A 12,443-nucleotide genomic window follows, 5' to 3' on the forward strand; every position below is an offset into this window, starting at 1 on the left:
CGCATGGCACACTGCGTAACGCAGGTACTGTGAGCTCACCGGGAACACACCGTAATTTTCCCTTCTTTTTTTCTTCATTCGTTCGACCGCCGGCAGTGAGTGGGTTAGGTGAACATTCGAGGTCGGTGCCCAATCGGAGCATGTTGGTTGACGGTGCTCTCCTTCAGCTTATGCTTCTAGCTTCATGAGAACCCGCTATGACGTGGGAAGAAGATGACGTCGAGCTGGGAATTGCTCAGGCATTGCGGTGTTATCTAGAGTTGTACATGGATCCGAGTAACACTGAGCCCGGGTCTCACAGTGGTGACTGCTGGCAGGTAGACTCTTATCATGATACGTCGATTGATATACATGCCCAACATGCTCGACCCACGGGACGGGAGAACTCTTGCCGTCTGCAAACCGGACCAGTAGCCGGCGATGCTTAACTAGTTACTACAAATGGAAATATCTGGAGAGAATAGCGGCTTCAACACCCCACGTTCTGCCCAGTGACGTCTAATGTCCTTAGCTGTAAAGGGCAGCAATTTGACAGGCAGAAGTTGTAAGCTTGTCTAAGCCCTTTGGACACAAGAAAAAACTCGACGTAAAAAACATGGGTTAGCAGGCCAATGCACTCTCTGCTAGTGGTGCCAGGTCATCATGTTCCTGGGAACACCCTTCCAGGCACAGCCATTGCACGGTTCAGTACTCTCTGGTGTCCAAGGATGCTGTTTAATACCTCGCGTAGGACCCCATTCTTTTTTCCATCACCGCCTAATCGACATCTGGGGTTCTAAGTTGGGGTCTGGAGGGTGTTGCTGCCCAAGGTTATCCGTAGTGAGACAGAAAAAATTATGACGCTGCCGTGGTCTGTTTTGCGGTGGGCGTCGAAAATTTTACCCGCATCCCCACCAGGAAGGTCCGGGTATGTGCAGGTGCGTCGTGGCTGCGAACTCGTTAAAAAGACAAGCCTCGCACCTTTTTCGACTCTTTCATCACCGCTCGCAGTTGGACTCATCGGCTCGTCGCTTCATTACCATCGTCGCTCGCAGCTTGCTCTTCCTATCTCTCACTCTCTACGCTTCTTCAGCACAATGTCTTCCGAGGAGATTACCCACGAGACCATCAAGGGTGAGTTTCTACACACAAACTTTCTACCCCGCGCTGCCCCTCTCCCATGATGATCGCCCATCCCGCTCCGTCTCCCCCATTGTCGCGAATATCCTCAAAAATGCGATCCCGACGACCCGTACCTGGAGAGAATTGCACAAAGAAATCAATTCTCGATTGAATGACACGCGTCGACCTCATACCGACACCACAGCTCAACCTCATCTCACCCCTCGTTGGAGACTACCCCAAGCTTCCCCTCATGATGAGCCCACCGACAGACCGCTCCATTACTCGCATCTCAACCCAAACCCCAACATCGGCTGACTCGTCAATCTCTAGATGGCTGGTTCCGAGAGATCTCGGAGATGTGGCCCGGCCAGGCCATGACCCTCCGCGTCGAGAAGGTCCTCGTCCACGAGAAGAGCAAGTACCAGGACGTTCTCATCTTCAAGTCGACCGACTTTGGCAACGTCCTGGTCCTGGACAACGTCGTCCAGTGCACCGAGCGCGATGAGTTCTCCTACCAGGAGATGATCACCCACCTCGCCATGAACTCTCACCCCAACCCCAAGAAGGTTCTTGTCATTGGTGGTGGTGACGGCGGTGTCCTCCGAGAGATTGTCAAGCACGACTGCGTCGAGGAGGCCATCCTCTGCGACATTGACGAGGTATGCACCCAGATATTCACTCGCAGACTTCGGATACTCACACACACCACCAGGCCGTCGTCCGTCTCTCCAAGCAGTACCTCCCCACCATGTCCGTCGGCTTCGACCACCCCAAGGTCAAGGTCCACATCGGCGACGGCTTCAAGTTCCTCAACGACTACAAGAACGAGTTCGACGTCATCATCACCGACTCTTCCGACCCCGAGGGCCCCGCCGAGGCCCTGTTCGAGAAGAACTACTTCAAGCTCCTCCACGATGCCCTGAAGGAGGGCGGTGTCATCTCTACCCAAGGTTGTATGTTCCCTATTTTCCTCAGGGAAGTAACTGGGGTCACTAGGAACGGCAGAATCGGGGAACCCTCCACTGTCAAAGTTGACTGGTGTGCATGGGCTCTCCCTCGATTGGCACATCATGGTGCTACTCCCGACCTAGCGACTACCAGAAGCCAGTGCTGCTTCTCCAGCTCAGCTTCCGGTAGTCCCGCGTTAGCATGCATTTTCCGTTCCTGCTTTTATGCGTGCCGCGTTCTGCTGTTCCTGCCTCGTTACTTGTTGCACTGCACGGTAGTTCATGATGGGACTACGCTTACACAGTTGACTCTGCTACAGCCGAGAACCAGTGGCTTCACCTGCCTCTCATCACCCAGCTCAAGAAGGACTGCCGCTCCATCTTCCCCGTCGCCGAGTACGCCTACACCACCATCCCCACCTACCCCTCGGGCCAGATCGGCTTCATGGTCTGCTCCAAGGACCCCAACGCCGACGTCAAGACCCCTCTCCGACAGTGGACCAAGGAGGAGGAGGATGAGAAGTGCCGATACTACTCTTCCGAGATCCACAAGGCCAGCTTCGTCCTCCCCAAGTTTGCCGAGAAGGCCCTCGAGTAAGGTCACCATTTACGACGACCGAAAACGAGAAACGACGACAATTGGGTTGGGCATTGCTTACGAGTTTAATGTTGGAAATGGGATAACGGGGGAAAAACCAGGCCAAGGTGGCCATTTGCATTCATGGATGCCAGGATATGCATCACAATACGGAAAAGACTCTGGCGTTACTGCGAGTAGGGCTCATGGGGTCATGAAATATAGAGGATTTCAATCTCTCACCTAGGGTCCTTGTCTATGTGAAACTACTCTAACCATGTTCTATATCACGAACCAACTTGATCCAAGGAAATGCAACGGTTTATAACTTTTGACAGGTTTCTATTATCTAGTCTTATGCAATCATAGCTCGTCGAACTGGACCTTTCCCTGACTCACATCCGGATACACGTCAAATCTCCGTTGCGTGTTGAGAGGAATATTCCTCCTCGCCTCGGTGATCTTTTCAGGTTCAAGCTCCCACTCGATAATAGTCTCTTTCTCATCAGCCTCGACAGGGACGTGTGCCAGGGGGTCGGCAACAAGACTGTGACCCCAGGCAACATAGTCCGAGTCGACATTGCGGGCGGGACTGCACAGCGCAACGTAGAGCTGGTTATCGGCGGCACGGGCTCGGCCGAGGAGCTGCCAATGCAGAGCGCCGGTGGTGGTGTTGAAAGCTCCGGGGTAGATGAGGGCAAAGGCACCCTTGCGGGTTGCAATGGTGGCCAGCTCGGGGAAGCGCACGTCGTAGCAGATGGCGACGGCAATCTTGCCGTACTCGGGCAGGTCGACCAGCGTCACCTTGTTTCCTGGGCTCAGGACGTCGGACTCGCGGAATGTGACCTTGCCGGGGATGTCAATGTCGAAGAGGTGCACCTTTCGGTGTGTAGCCAGCAGCTTGCCGTCCGGTCCAAACACTAGGCAGGTGTTGTAGTGCTTGCCCGTGTCTGGGCTGAACTCGGGGATTGAGCCACCAACGAGGTAGACGCCGTTATCAGCGGCCATGGCCGAGAGGGCGTGGAACGAAGGCGCGGCATCGCGGGAGGGAGGACTCGGCAGGAGTGTCTCTGCGTACTCGGGGAAGTGCTTCGTTCCGTACGGCGAGTTGAAGCACTCGGGGAGGACGACAATCTTTGCCCCGAAGCTGCGGCGCGGGCGACGTGTGAGGCTGCGCTGGCGAGGTTGGCCTGCTTATCTGCCCCGGAGGCGAGCTGCACCAGAGACAGCTTGACGGGCTTCTTGAGGACTGGATCGGGGATGGACGACATCTTGCGGACGAGGGAGGGCGTGTAGCAGCTACGGGGGATCGAGGATGAGAAGAGGGATCTTGAGGTTATGGCGACTCGACGGAGGGCAGTTCGCATGGTGAGATATAACAGAAATTGAAGAAGGAGGAGAAAAGATAGCTATATATCATGCAGAGAGAGATGTCGTTTACTCCTCCCCTCCGGTGACCGGATGGAAGTGGGGGTGGGGTCAATTTGCCAATTACGCGATGGGGCCCGGCATGACGCGGGGCAAAGAATCGTGAGGGACGCTATTTGTCAGGACGAAAATGGTAATGGGGAGCGACGGAGGCTGTTGTCCGCTCCATGATTTTCTTGAGGGTTTAGATAGTCTACGAGTTGGAATAGTGTGTGTTCGGGGTGTAAAGTAGTTCCGAAACTGGCCGAGATTCTGAGATTAAGCACTGATTCGAGAACTCTTGCAATCCTATGTGAATTAAAACACCTTCTCTTAGCCCCCTCTCCCCTGGTGCCGAAATACACATCTTATAACGTCATCTCACTTCGTTTTGTTGGTCTATGTTAAAGGCATTAGCTTATCCTCCTCTAAGGGTAGCTATAGGAACTATCCTGAATATTTGATCTTCTTATCCTAAGTTGGGATTATAAAAGTCAAATGGAATGAGGAGACGCTGATAGGTATTTGCCCAAGGTTGGAACCTATGTTGCTCTATGTGCTCACCATCAATTGGATATATACAACACCAGTTGGGATCAATCTTGACTCAGGTCTAAGGTGGACATTGAATACAAGGTGCCATGTAAGTAAAACCTGATAAATGCAAGGCATAGTCTCATAGAGCAACATTCAAGTGAAGCTGGAGAGAAATTGTGTCATGATAAGTTGTGCAATCATGACTTGAATGTCACTCAAGAACATAGTAAGTGGTTGGAAAGAACAGAGTTGCTGTCGAGGTTCTCTAGACACGGCAAAGAAGCACATGATACTGCCTCCAATACCCAAATCAAGTAGCTCATCAACGAGTGACTCAACACATCTTCCTCACACAATTGCCCATAGTATCATTCCATCATCAAAGAAAAGGAGAAAAGGGAAAAAGGAAAAGAAATCAAGGTATCTCAAAGTATCAACTCGCAGACTCATAAACCCTCTTAAACATGTGCTGGTTGACATATACATGCGGACCCATAAGGTCTCAATGCTCAGAGAGCCCATCACGAAGAGCGACGGCTGTACACGCCTTGGTTGCTTGGCGGCGATCCATGGTTGTTGTTATTGTCGCGCTTTGGTGGTGCAGGCGGGTTGCCCCTGATGTTGCACCTGTAGAGGAGCAGACGCCCCTGCGAGATAGTCATAGGAAACCCTACGGACTTTGCTCCCTTGGCAGAGCTTGCAGATTTGCCTGGTTCTGAGTTAGCAATGCTTGACAATAGTGATGTGATGAGTAGACCTACGCTTCGCGTTGGAACGAGCCGCTGCAAAGATCGCAGGTGATCCAGGTCATGCCATACTCGTCAAAGACGTAGGAGGAAAGGGGCGAGCTCATGATGGCAACTCAAGAGGAAGGCTGTCTGAGATGAGGCTGAGTTCAAGTTGATCTGGCTGTCGTGGTTCAGGTTGCTTGCTCGACCAAAATAACACCATCCTGAGACGTTGGAAATCTTGCCAGTATATATACTCGGGATCTGGACATCATCAATGCTGCCGAAGGAGAACAGCCAACAGACTGGGTCCCGTCCGTCCATGACGGCAACCAACACCTCACCGCCCCACGGGGAGTTATCAAGACGAGGGTTGACACAAGCGCGTCTGTCTGTCAGAGTCGGTAGCCGCTGTCATGACGCCGGCTGCAATCGGGTCTTGTGATGGCGATCATGTCAAGGATGGGCAGTTGCCTTGATTCGGGCTCTCACACCTCAACCGTCAAAGCTATGCTATGTCTACGACAATCTGAGCCCAACCGTGAAAAGAAAAAAGGCCAGGCGGTAACGACTTCCACATTCGCTACCGCTCTGTGGTCATCTTGGGCCTCATTTCCAGACGTCCATCCATGATCATGCCCACGCCTTCTCCGCAGCGCGCAACTGAACTGCAACTGCACACGGTGGACCGAATGGCGAGCAGCCTTGGCTTCCTACGCCTCCTGCAGCCTCCCCCTCGGTCTGCGCAAGGAGCGCCTCGCGGACCACATCCTCGGTGCCTACTGGAGTGTTGGGCGGGGAGTAAATCCCTCGACGTCTTGACCGGTTCCGGAGAGGACCGGCAAATGGAAGCCCGCGCTGACCAAGCCCGCCGGCTTGCTGCATGATCGCTAAGTCGTGCCTCATGTCCCGGCCGCCGACGAGCCAACCTAGGCCAAGACCCGTCAAGAGCGGCGGATTCGGCTGAACGTCTGCGGCCTTGCGGTTGGCAGCAGCACCCCAGCTCCAAGAGACAAGCACCTAGATGCTATTGCGTGCATCCATGATTAAGCTCCTGCATCAGCCATGAGACCATGTGCGAGGGGCTTGTTGGGGTAGGGCAAGAGTCGGCCAAGTCATTTGTCAAATCCACGTCACATCTTGTTTGAGAAGCAGATATCTGAATCTCGTGCAATGTCAGGTGTAGCCTTACCTGGAGGCGGCCTTGGGCTGAAGGCAAGGCAATGACACTGACAAACGAACCCGATGATGCAGCTGTCGTCCAGTGGTTCTCTGTAGTGCTTCCATAGCAGCCTGTGTTATCCAGCATGTAGAGGCTCGAGGCTGTGGACGCCTCGGCCGCCGTCCCCGTCCCGCGTCCGTCCTGTGTTGTCGCCCGGTGCATCCTCCCGATAAGCGTCGGGCCCCCGTTCAGCTCAGCAAGGATTCTTCCCTTCCTTTCATAACTAGACCGACTTTTTTTCGGCAGACCGTTTACATGTTCGTTTCTGCATCAGGGAGGACCGAAAAGCCCGTTCCCGAGACAGGACCAAGCATGCAAGGCCACGACGTTTTTGTCGACATCCCACGCTTGTGTTCCCCATCATCAGCTCGACCGGTCAACAATAGTCGTCCTGAATCGACCAAGCGAATCCCAGGAATAGAACGAGTTAGACCGGCAACTCTTTGTGATTTCATCGACGTGTACGTGTGCTTCTCTTCCCTGGTTGTATCTTGTTGTGTTACCCTCTTATCCTCTGGGACCCTTGTCACGCGCCTTGTCGTCTGCCCATTCAGGGTTATCCAAGAGTAAAAATCACTCGTAGAAAGAACTGTGACCAATCTGAGAGTTTGTCATTGATTAATGCCGTCTCTGGCCTTTTGCTCGGCACAAGAGCTCAGCCAGTGCAAACGAGGCTATTCACGATCTGACCACCATGTTCCACCTCCCTTGGTTCAGTTGGTCCACGAGTCATAACCCATCATCCGTAGACACTTGTCGAGAGAATCAAGGTGGGGGTCTGGCGTAGAAGCTGAGCACAAGGCAATTTCGAGTCTGTTTCACAAAGCTTCTGGCAAGGCTCATCAGGAGATATGATGCCACATGCCTTGATTTTCAGTCTTGCATATCCAGTTCCCGACAGTTGAGCTGCTTTGATTAGATGACATCCACGCTGATGCCAAAAGATCAGATGACCCGCAATGCAGCTCGAGGCAATCGATGGCAACGCCGGCGATACGAGGCCTCAGCTCGCAACGGAGGGACAACCTGATTCGCAGGGCAACGTGGCTATCAATAGACAGCCCAACTATGTGTCGCATGGCGCGGCTTCGGCTTCGGACTCTTCTCCGATAACTTACTGACAAATGCTCGGTTGAGAGGGCCTCAGATAGGTCAACCACCGTCTCGGCTTCGGCGTTACAAGCAGGGGCTCCGGCACTTGCGCATGCCACTGACGAATATCTGATGCATCCCCCAAGACTGAAGCCGAGTTGACAGGTTTTCTGACCAAAATCCGAGACAAAGCGGTAGGTATGTCTAAGAATTTCCGAGAGAGTAGGGGTCGATAAGCCGCAGTCAACGTCCAACGGCGTCGCACAGCATTGGACCTGCATTGTGACATACTCGTGAAATGATCTGATAATGCTGTTGAGAGGTATTTTGAAATTGACGTTGGCATGAGGAAGGGGTATCCGCTGAGGGTAGAAGAGACCGGACTTGACATGTGGGTGAATACGTTCTCAAGCTGAACTCCTCAAACAATCGCCATGAATTACGCGTAGAGGCTGAACGTTGAGAATAATAGCAAGCGATATGTGTGTAGATGACAGCACTCGAGTCCAGCGATGATTCAGCGTGGCGTTGTCATAACGGCTGTGGGTAGCCGCCTGCAAAGCAAGGCTTGCCTGCCTGATCCAATCGTTGAACAGTCCACTGGAACATGCTGGCGTGGATAGGTTCTGGCAGCACTCGAAGAAAAGAATCCCGACGTCCTGAGTCAGTGACCCATGCAAAAACCTGTCGCCAATATGCGAGACGGGTGATGGCATGGGCAAAAACGTCGATGAGCTCGTGTGACCTGTCGCACAGGCGGAGGTTCCTCCGACGCAACAATGACGAGTTCGGCGGATAGGCAGCGCCCCGCGGGATACCATAGAGGTACATTCGTTCGTCTGAAAGCTTGTCATTTCATATGTGACCTGAGTCCAACTCGTGATGGTGTCTTTTCTGGTGTATCGTCTTCGGGGGATGACAGTGCGCCATGCTGTATGCCGAAACAGCTCATTTCGTTCTCCAAACGCCTCGCTGGCAACCCCATGTTTCTGGAGAGATGATTTCTGGTTGTTATTTTCATGGAAGAAAAGTTTGTAGTTAGAAAACAGGAAAAGTAGATGTCGTGCTGTGAGGAAGGCAGGGAGGAGGGTTATGCTTGACATCGGGGTCATGCACGGATTAGAGCATACCCCGATTGGTGCATCTCGGCGACCGCGTCCCGCGCAGCGCAGGCCAAAGTTAGGAATCAATGGGAGTTACGATACCTCTAGAGCTGCCTCTCGCCCTCCTCACCCTAGAAAAGGCTACAAAGTCCCTGGAGGACTCGTCTACCATGAGCTGAGCTTCAAGCGACTGATTTACCGTCTTCAACATGTCTGTCATTCTCTGCACTGGTAAATGCGACTGACCTACTCCACAACTTGCGACTCGCGAGCTAACCCACGTCGCAGCTGGATATGACCACACGATCAGGTTCGATTCGACCCGCGCTCCCTCCACGAGCTTCCCCCGTTGACACGCTTTCTTGATAGGTTTTGGGAGGCATTGTCGGGTATCTGTTCGCGCACCATACAGCATCCAGACTCGCAGGTGAACCGTCTGTGCATCTCACCCGACAAGCGATACCTCGCCGCCGCGGGCCACCACACGGTCAAGCTCTACGATATCAAGTCGACCAATCCGAACCCGCTGCTGACTTTCGAGGGCCATACGGGAAACATCACCGGTGTCGCCTTTCACTGCGAAGGAAAATGGATGGTGACTAGCTCCGAGGACGGCACCGTCAAGATCTGGGAGACAAGGACAGGGACAATTCAACGAAGCTATAACCATGGTTGTCCTGTCAATGATGTTGTAATCCACCCAAACCAGGGTGAGATTATAAGCTGCGATCGGTCTGGCAGCGTGAGAGTCTGGGACTTGGCCGAGAACAACTGTTCCCACGAACTCATCCCAGAAGAAGACGTCTCAGTCTCCAGCGTCACAGTCGCTAGTGACGGCTCTCTCCTATGCGCTGCGAATAATGCTGTAGGTTTTCAATGCCCCACCTGACAGTCTGATTCTGACATATACAGGGCAACGTGTTTGTATGGAACCTTATCCAGAACTTTGACCGCACCCAATTAGTTCCAGTCACACACTTTAGCGCCCACAAGGAATACATCACGCGTATCCTGCTCTCACCTGACGTCAAGAAGCTGGCGACCTGCAGCGCCGACCACACGGCAAAGATATGGGAGGTCAAAAACATTGAGCCCTCCACGGACCCGGAACCCAAGCCTTACCCGCTTGAGGCGACCCTCACCGGCCACCAGCGCTGGGTCTGGGACTGCGCCTTCAGCGCTGACTCTGCCTACCTGGTGACGGCCTGCTCGGACCACTACGCGCGACTTTGGGAACTGCATAGCCAGCAGATCATTCGCCAGTACAACGGGCACCATAGAGGAGCGGTTTGCGTCGCGCTCAACGATTATTCCGAGACGCGATGATTCAGGCATTGGGTGCTGTCAAGATTGGTTGGCCGGAGAATGGCGTTGGGTCCGTGTGTTTTGGTTGTTTAAAGATGTGTTGATGATTGCTCGAGAGGTTTTGTATGCTCCTCACATGGCAGGCTAGCTGTTCCCGATTGTGTATGAATGGCAAGTGTTAGATTCGCATATGAAATTCTATGTTGTAGTGTCTTCTCGGTGATTGGTTCTGAAACGATGCCAAAGTAAGAAAAGGAGTGAATACTTGATACATCAACTAGGCTCTTTGCCATATCGGTAGGAATCTAAAAGCGAAAGAAAAGATCTAAAGAAAAAATGAATTCTTTTTAAGTCTCTTCTACCCATCTGTTTAATCCTTATGCTAGGATATGTTGTGGATGTGTGCTAAATATACTCTCAAGCAAGAGCATGATACTACAACTCTCCCAATGGAACGTGGCGCAAGACATGAAGCATCCTTGAAGGGATAGTCCAACATGGTGATGTCGAGTCGGCTGTGGTTCTTGACAAGTGTGGTATTTGTCGTTGAGAAGACTAGATTGGATATGAGAAGTGAATCTGGCAAAGTCACGGCAGTGGTGGTGAAAGCGCATTGTGAAGCAACAACTCGATTGCTCATGCTAGATACAAAGCTGATAGGTCGCTGCAGATTTCCGTATGGCATTCCATCGCTCGTGAATTATTCGCCCATCTTGTTGAGACGGTCCTTGGCAGACTCCTTTGCCTCGTCCGAAGCGTTGGGGTTGCTCAGGGTCCTAGAACTTGGTTAGTACAGCCCTATACATCTGAAGACGAAGAGACTCACGACTTGAGACCACCGGCAACATTGCCAGGGTTCTTCTCCTTGTTGTCACCAGCCTTGGAGACTGACGTGCTTGTTAGAATCGAGTTCATGGTCAGAAGATGAAAGTTCTTTACCATTGCCGTCGTTGAACTCCTCATGGAGGACCTTCTTGGAGTGCTCCTTGGCCTCCTGGGAGGTGTTGGGGTTGTTGATGGTAGCCTTGTGGCCGCCGGCGATCTGAGCATCGGTCATTTTGATGGTTGTAAGTGGTAGTTTGGAGTTGTTGGGAAGTGGTTGCTGTAGGATTGCTGCGTTGATGAGAATGATGAGAGTCTCTATCGAAGGACAACGTCCCCTTCTTATACTTGTTCCTCGGCGCTCATTCTTGCAGATCGCCGATGTGCTCTTGAACGACCACCGTGAAAATCGACTTCATTGACGCAATTGATGACCTCCTCGATCCTCTAGTTCATCTGTTCCGGCGGTGAAGCTACTGGTAGTCTCGCACATTTCACGACCTCCTACTCGCTCGATCACGGAGCTTTCATTCTAGAGACTGTGCCGTCTGCCAGAGTGGTGACGTGTGGGCGTATCCGGGGTAAGACTTCTACAGGGGTTCTTTCTCTCGGTCAGGAACAAACACTCCATGCCTCCCCTCGCGTGCCAGTCTGCCCTCTACGGCATCAGTCATCTTCGGCAAAGGCGTGCCCGGGAGATGCTAACTCGTGCGATCAAGGTTAGCTCCGATCCGGGCTACTGCGAGGCATCAGAGCGGCTTGTAAACACCGGTGGCCTGTGAGTTATTAGGCAGACGAGGAAGAGTCCTCCATCGTGATTCACGGTCAATAGAAGAACTTTGGTTCATCACTGTGATGCAATAGATATCACCGCACTCATCAACATCGTAGCCCAGGGGTTAAAGTTGAGACTGTCGGGTTTGGGGGCCTAAGATATGAAGTCATGACGCATCAATTTTGACGGTTGATCAATACAGACACTTGCCCGTTGTAGAAACGGCCGCGAGATGACGGGATTTGTTTTAACAGAGAAAAGACGCCAAAAAGCAAAGAGAAAAGAGACGGGAGACGCGGGCTGCTCCGTCGATGAATCATCATGGGCGCGTTGTGCATGACGTCGAGACGTGTCTGGTGCTGACACGAACACTGCGCGAAGTCCCGTGAATCTGCACACACACGACTTACTGTGTGAATCAAGGTTCAGGTGAGATGATGAATGAGAGGTCAGGAATTGTCCTCTTGAGAATGTCTTGTGGTGGGTTTGAGTGGTAAAGAAAAAAAAAAAAAGGACAAGAGTTCAGCCGAATGCAAGAGACGAGCTGAGATACCTACTGTAACCCGGCTCGGAGGTACGCGACCATGTCAGACCTGATCTCTCAGAGTTTCTCATAAAGGAGATGACCGTGGTGATCGGTCATTGCCGGATTATGTGCATCTCTTGTCACTGAGAGAAAAGGGGATTGATGATGGGGATAGCATTTGGTCCTTCATCAGACAAAGGCCGCAACCAGTAAGCCAATGACCATCGTCATCCCGGATATGTATGTTGATCCGGAACTCTGAAGAAACCACCTTTTGGAAATCGGAGCCAGGCCAGGC

General features: G+C 52.5%; 6 protein-coding genes across 6 annotated transcripts; 2 read left to right on the top strand and 4 right to left on the bottom strand.

Annotated features, from left to right (window-relative positions):
• Positions 1-1,076: 1,076 nt before the first annotated feature.
• On the top strand, positions 1,077-2,649 carry MRS44_007630 (uncharacterized protein; the record flags this gene model as incomplete). The annotated part of the gene is made up of 4 exons (XM_065620606.1): positions 1,077-1,113; positions 1,435-1,763; positions 1,817-2,057; positions 2,357-2,649. 4 exons carry the CDS (start codon positions 1,077-1,079, stop codon positions 2,647-2,649), a joined length of 900 nt encoding a protein of 299 aa, XP_065476678.1.
• A 342-nt stretch (positions 2,650-2,991) lies between these two features.
• On the bottom strand, positions 2,992-3,995 carry MRS44_007631 (uncharacterized protein; the record flags this gene model as incomplete). Its single annotated transcript, XM_065620607.1, has 2 exons — positions 2,992-3,799; positions 3,856-3,995. The coding sequence occupies 2 exons, from the start codon at positions 3,993-3,995 to the stop codon at positions 2,992-2,994; spliced, it is 948 nt and encodes a 315-aa protein (XP_065476679.1).
• A 1,156-nt stretch (positions 3,996-5,151) lies between these two features.
• MRS44_007632 (uncharacterized protein) lies at positions 5,152-5,425 on the bottom strand (the record flags this gene model as incomplete). Its single annotated transcript, XM_046269307.2, has 2 exons — positions 5,152-5,281; positions 5,334-5,425. 2 exons carry the CDS (start codon positions 5,423-5,425, stop codon positions 5,152-5,154), a joined length of 222 nt encoding a protein of 73 aa, XP_046134361.2.
• A 508-nt stretch (positions 5,426-5,933) lies between these two features.
• Positions 5,934-6,609, bottom strand: MRS44_007633 (uncharacterized protein; the record flags this gene model as incomplete). Its single annotated transcript, XM_065620608.1, has 2 exons — positions 5,934-6,320; positions 6,493-6,609. 2 exons carry the CDS (start codon positions 6,607-6,609, stop codon positions 5,934-5,936), a joined length of 504 nt encoding a protein of 167 aa, XP_065476680.1.
• A 2,317-nt stretch (positions 6,610-8,926) lies between these two features.
• On the top strand, positions 8,927-10,043 carry MRS44_007634 (uncharacterized protein; the record flags this gene model as incomplete). The annotated part of the gene is made up of 4 exons (XM_046276013.2): positions 8,927-8,948; positions 9,006-9,027; positions 9,087-9,582; positions 9,630-10,043. The coding sequence occupies 4 exons, from the start codon at positions 8,927-8,929 to the stop codon at positions 10,041-10,043; spliced, it is 954 nt and encodes a 317-aa protein (XP_046134360.1).
• A 679-nt stretch (positions 10,044-10,722) lies between these two features.
• On the bottom strand, positions 10,723-11,079 carry MRS44_007635 (uncharacterized protein; the record flags this gene model as incomplete). Its single annotated transcript, XM_046281089.2, has 3 exons — positions 10,723-10,798; positions 10,849-10,909; positions 10,962-11,079. The coding sequence occupies 3 exons, from the start codon at positions 11,077-11,079 to the stop codon at positions 10,723-10,725; spliced, it is 255 nt and encodes an 84-aa protein (XP_046134359.2).
• Positions 11,080-12,443: the final 1,364 nt, after the last annotated feature.

The sequence above is a fragment of the Fusarium solani genome (genome assembly GCF_023522795.1).
Source record: "Fusarium solani strain SB1 chromosome Unknown bctg00000004, whole genome shotgun sequence".
Classification (NCBI taxonomy): domain Eukaryota; kingdom Fungi; phylum Ascomycota; class Sordariomycetes; order Hypocreales; family Nectriaceae; genus Fusarium; species Fusarium solani.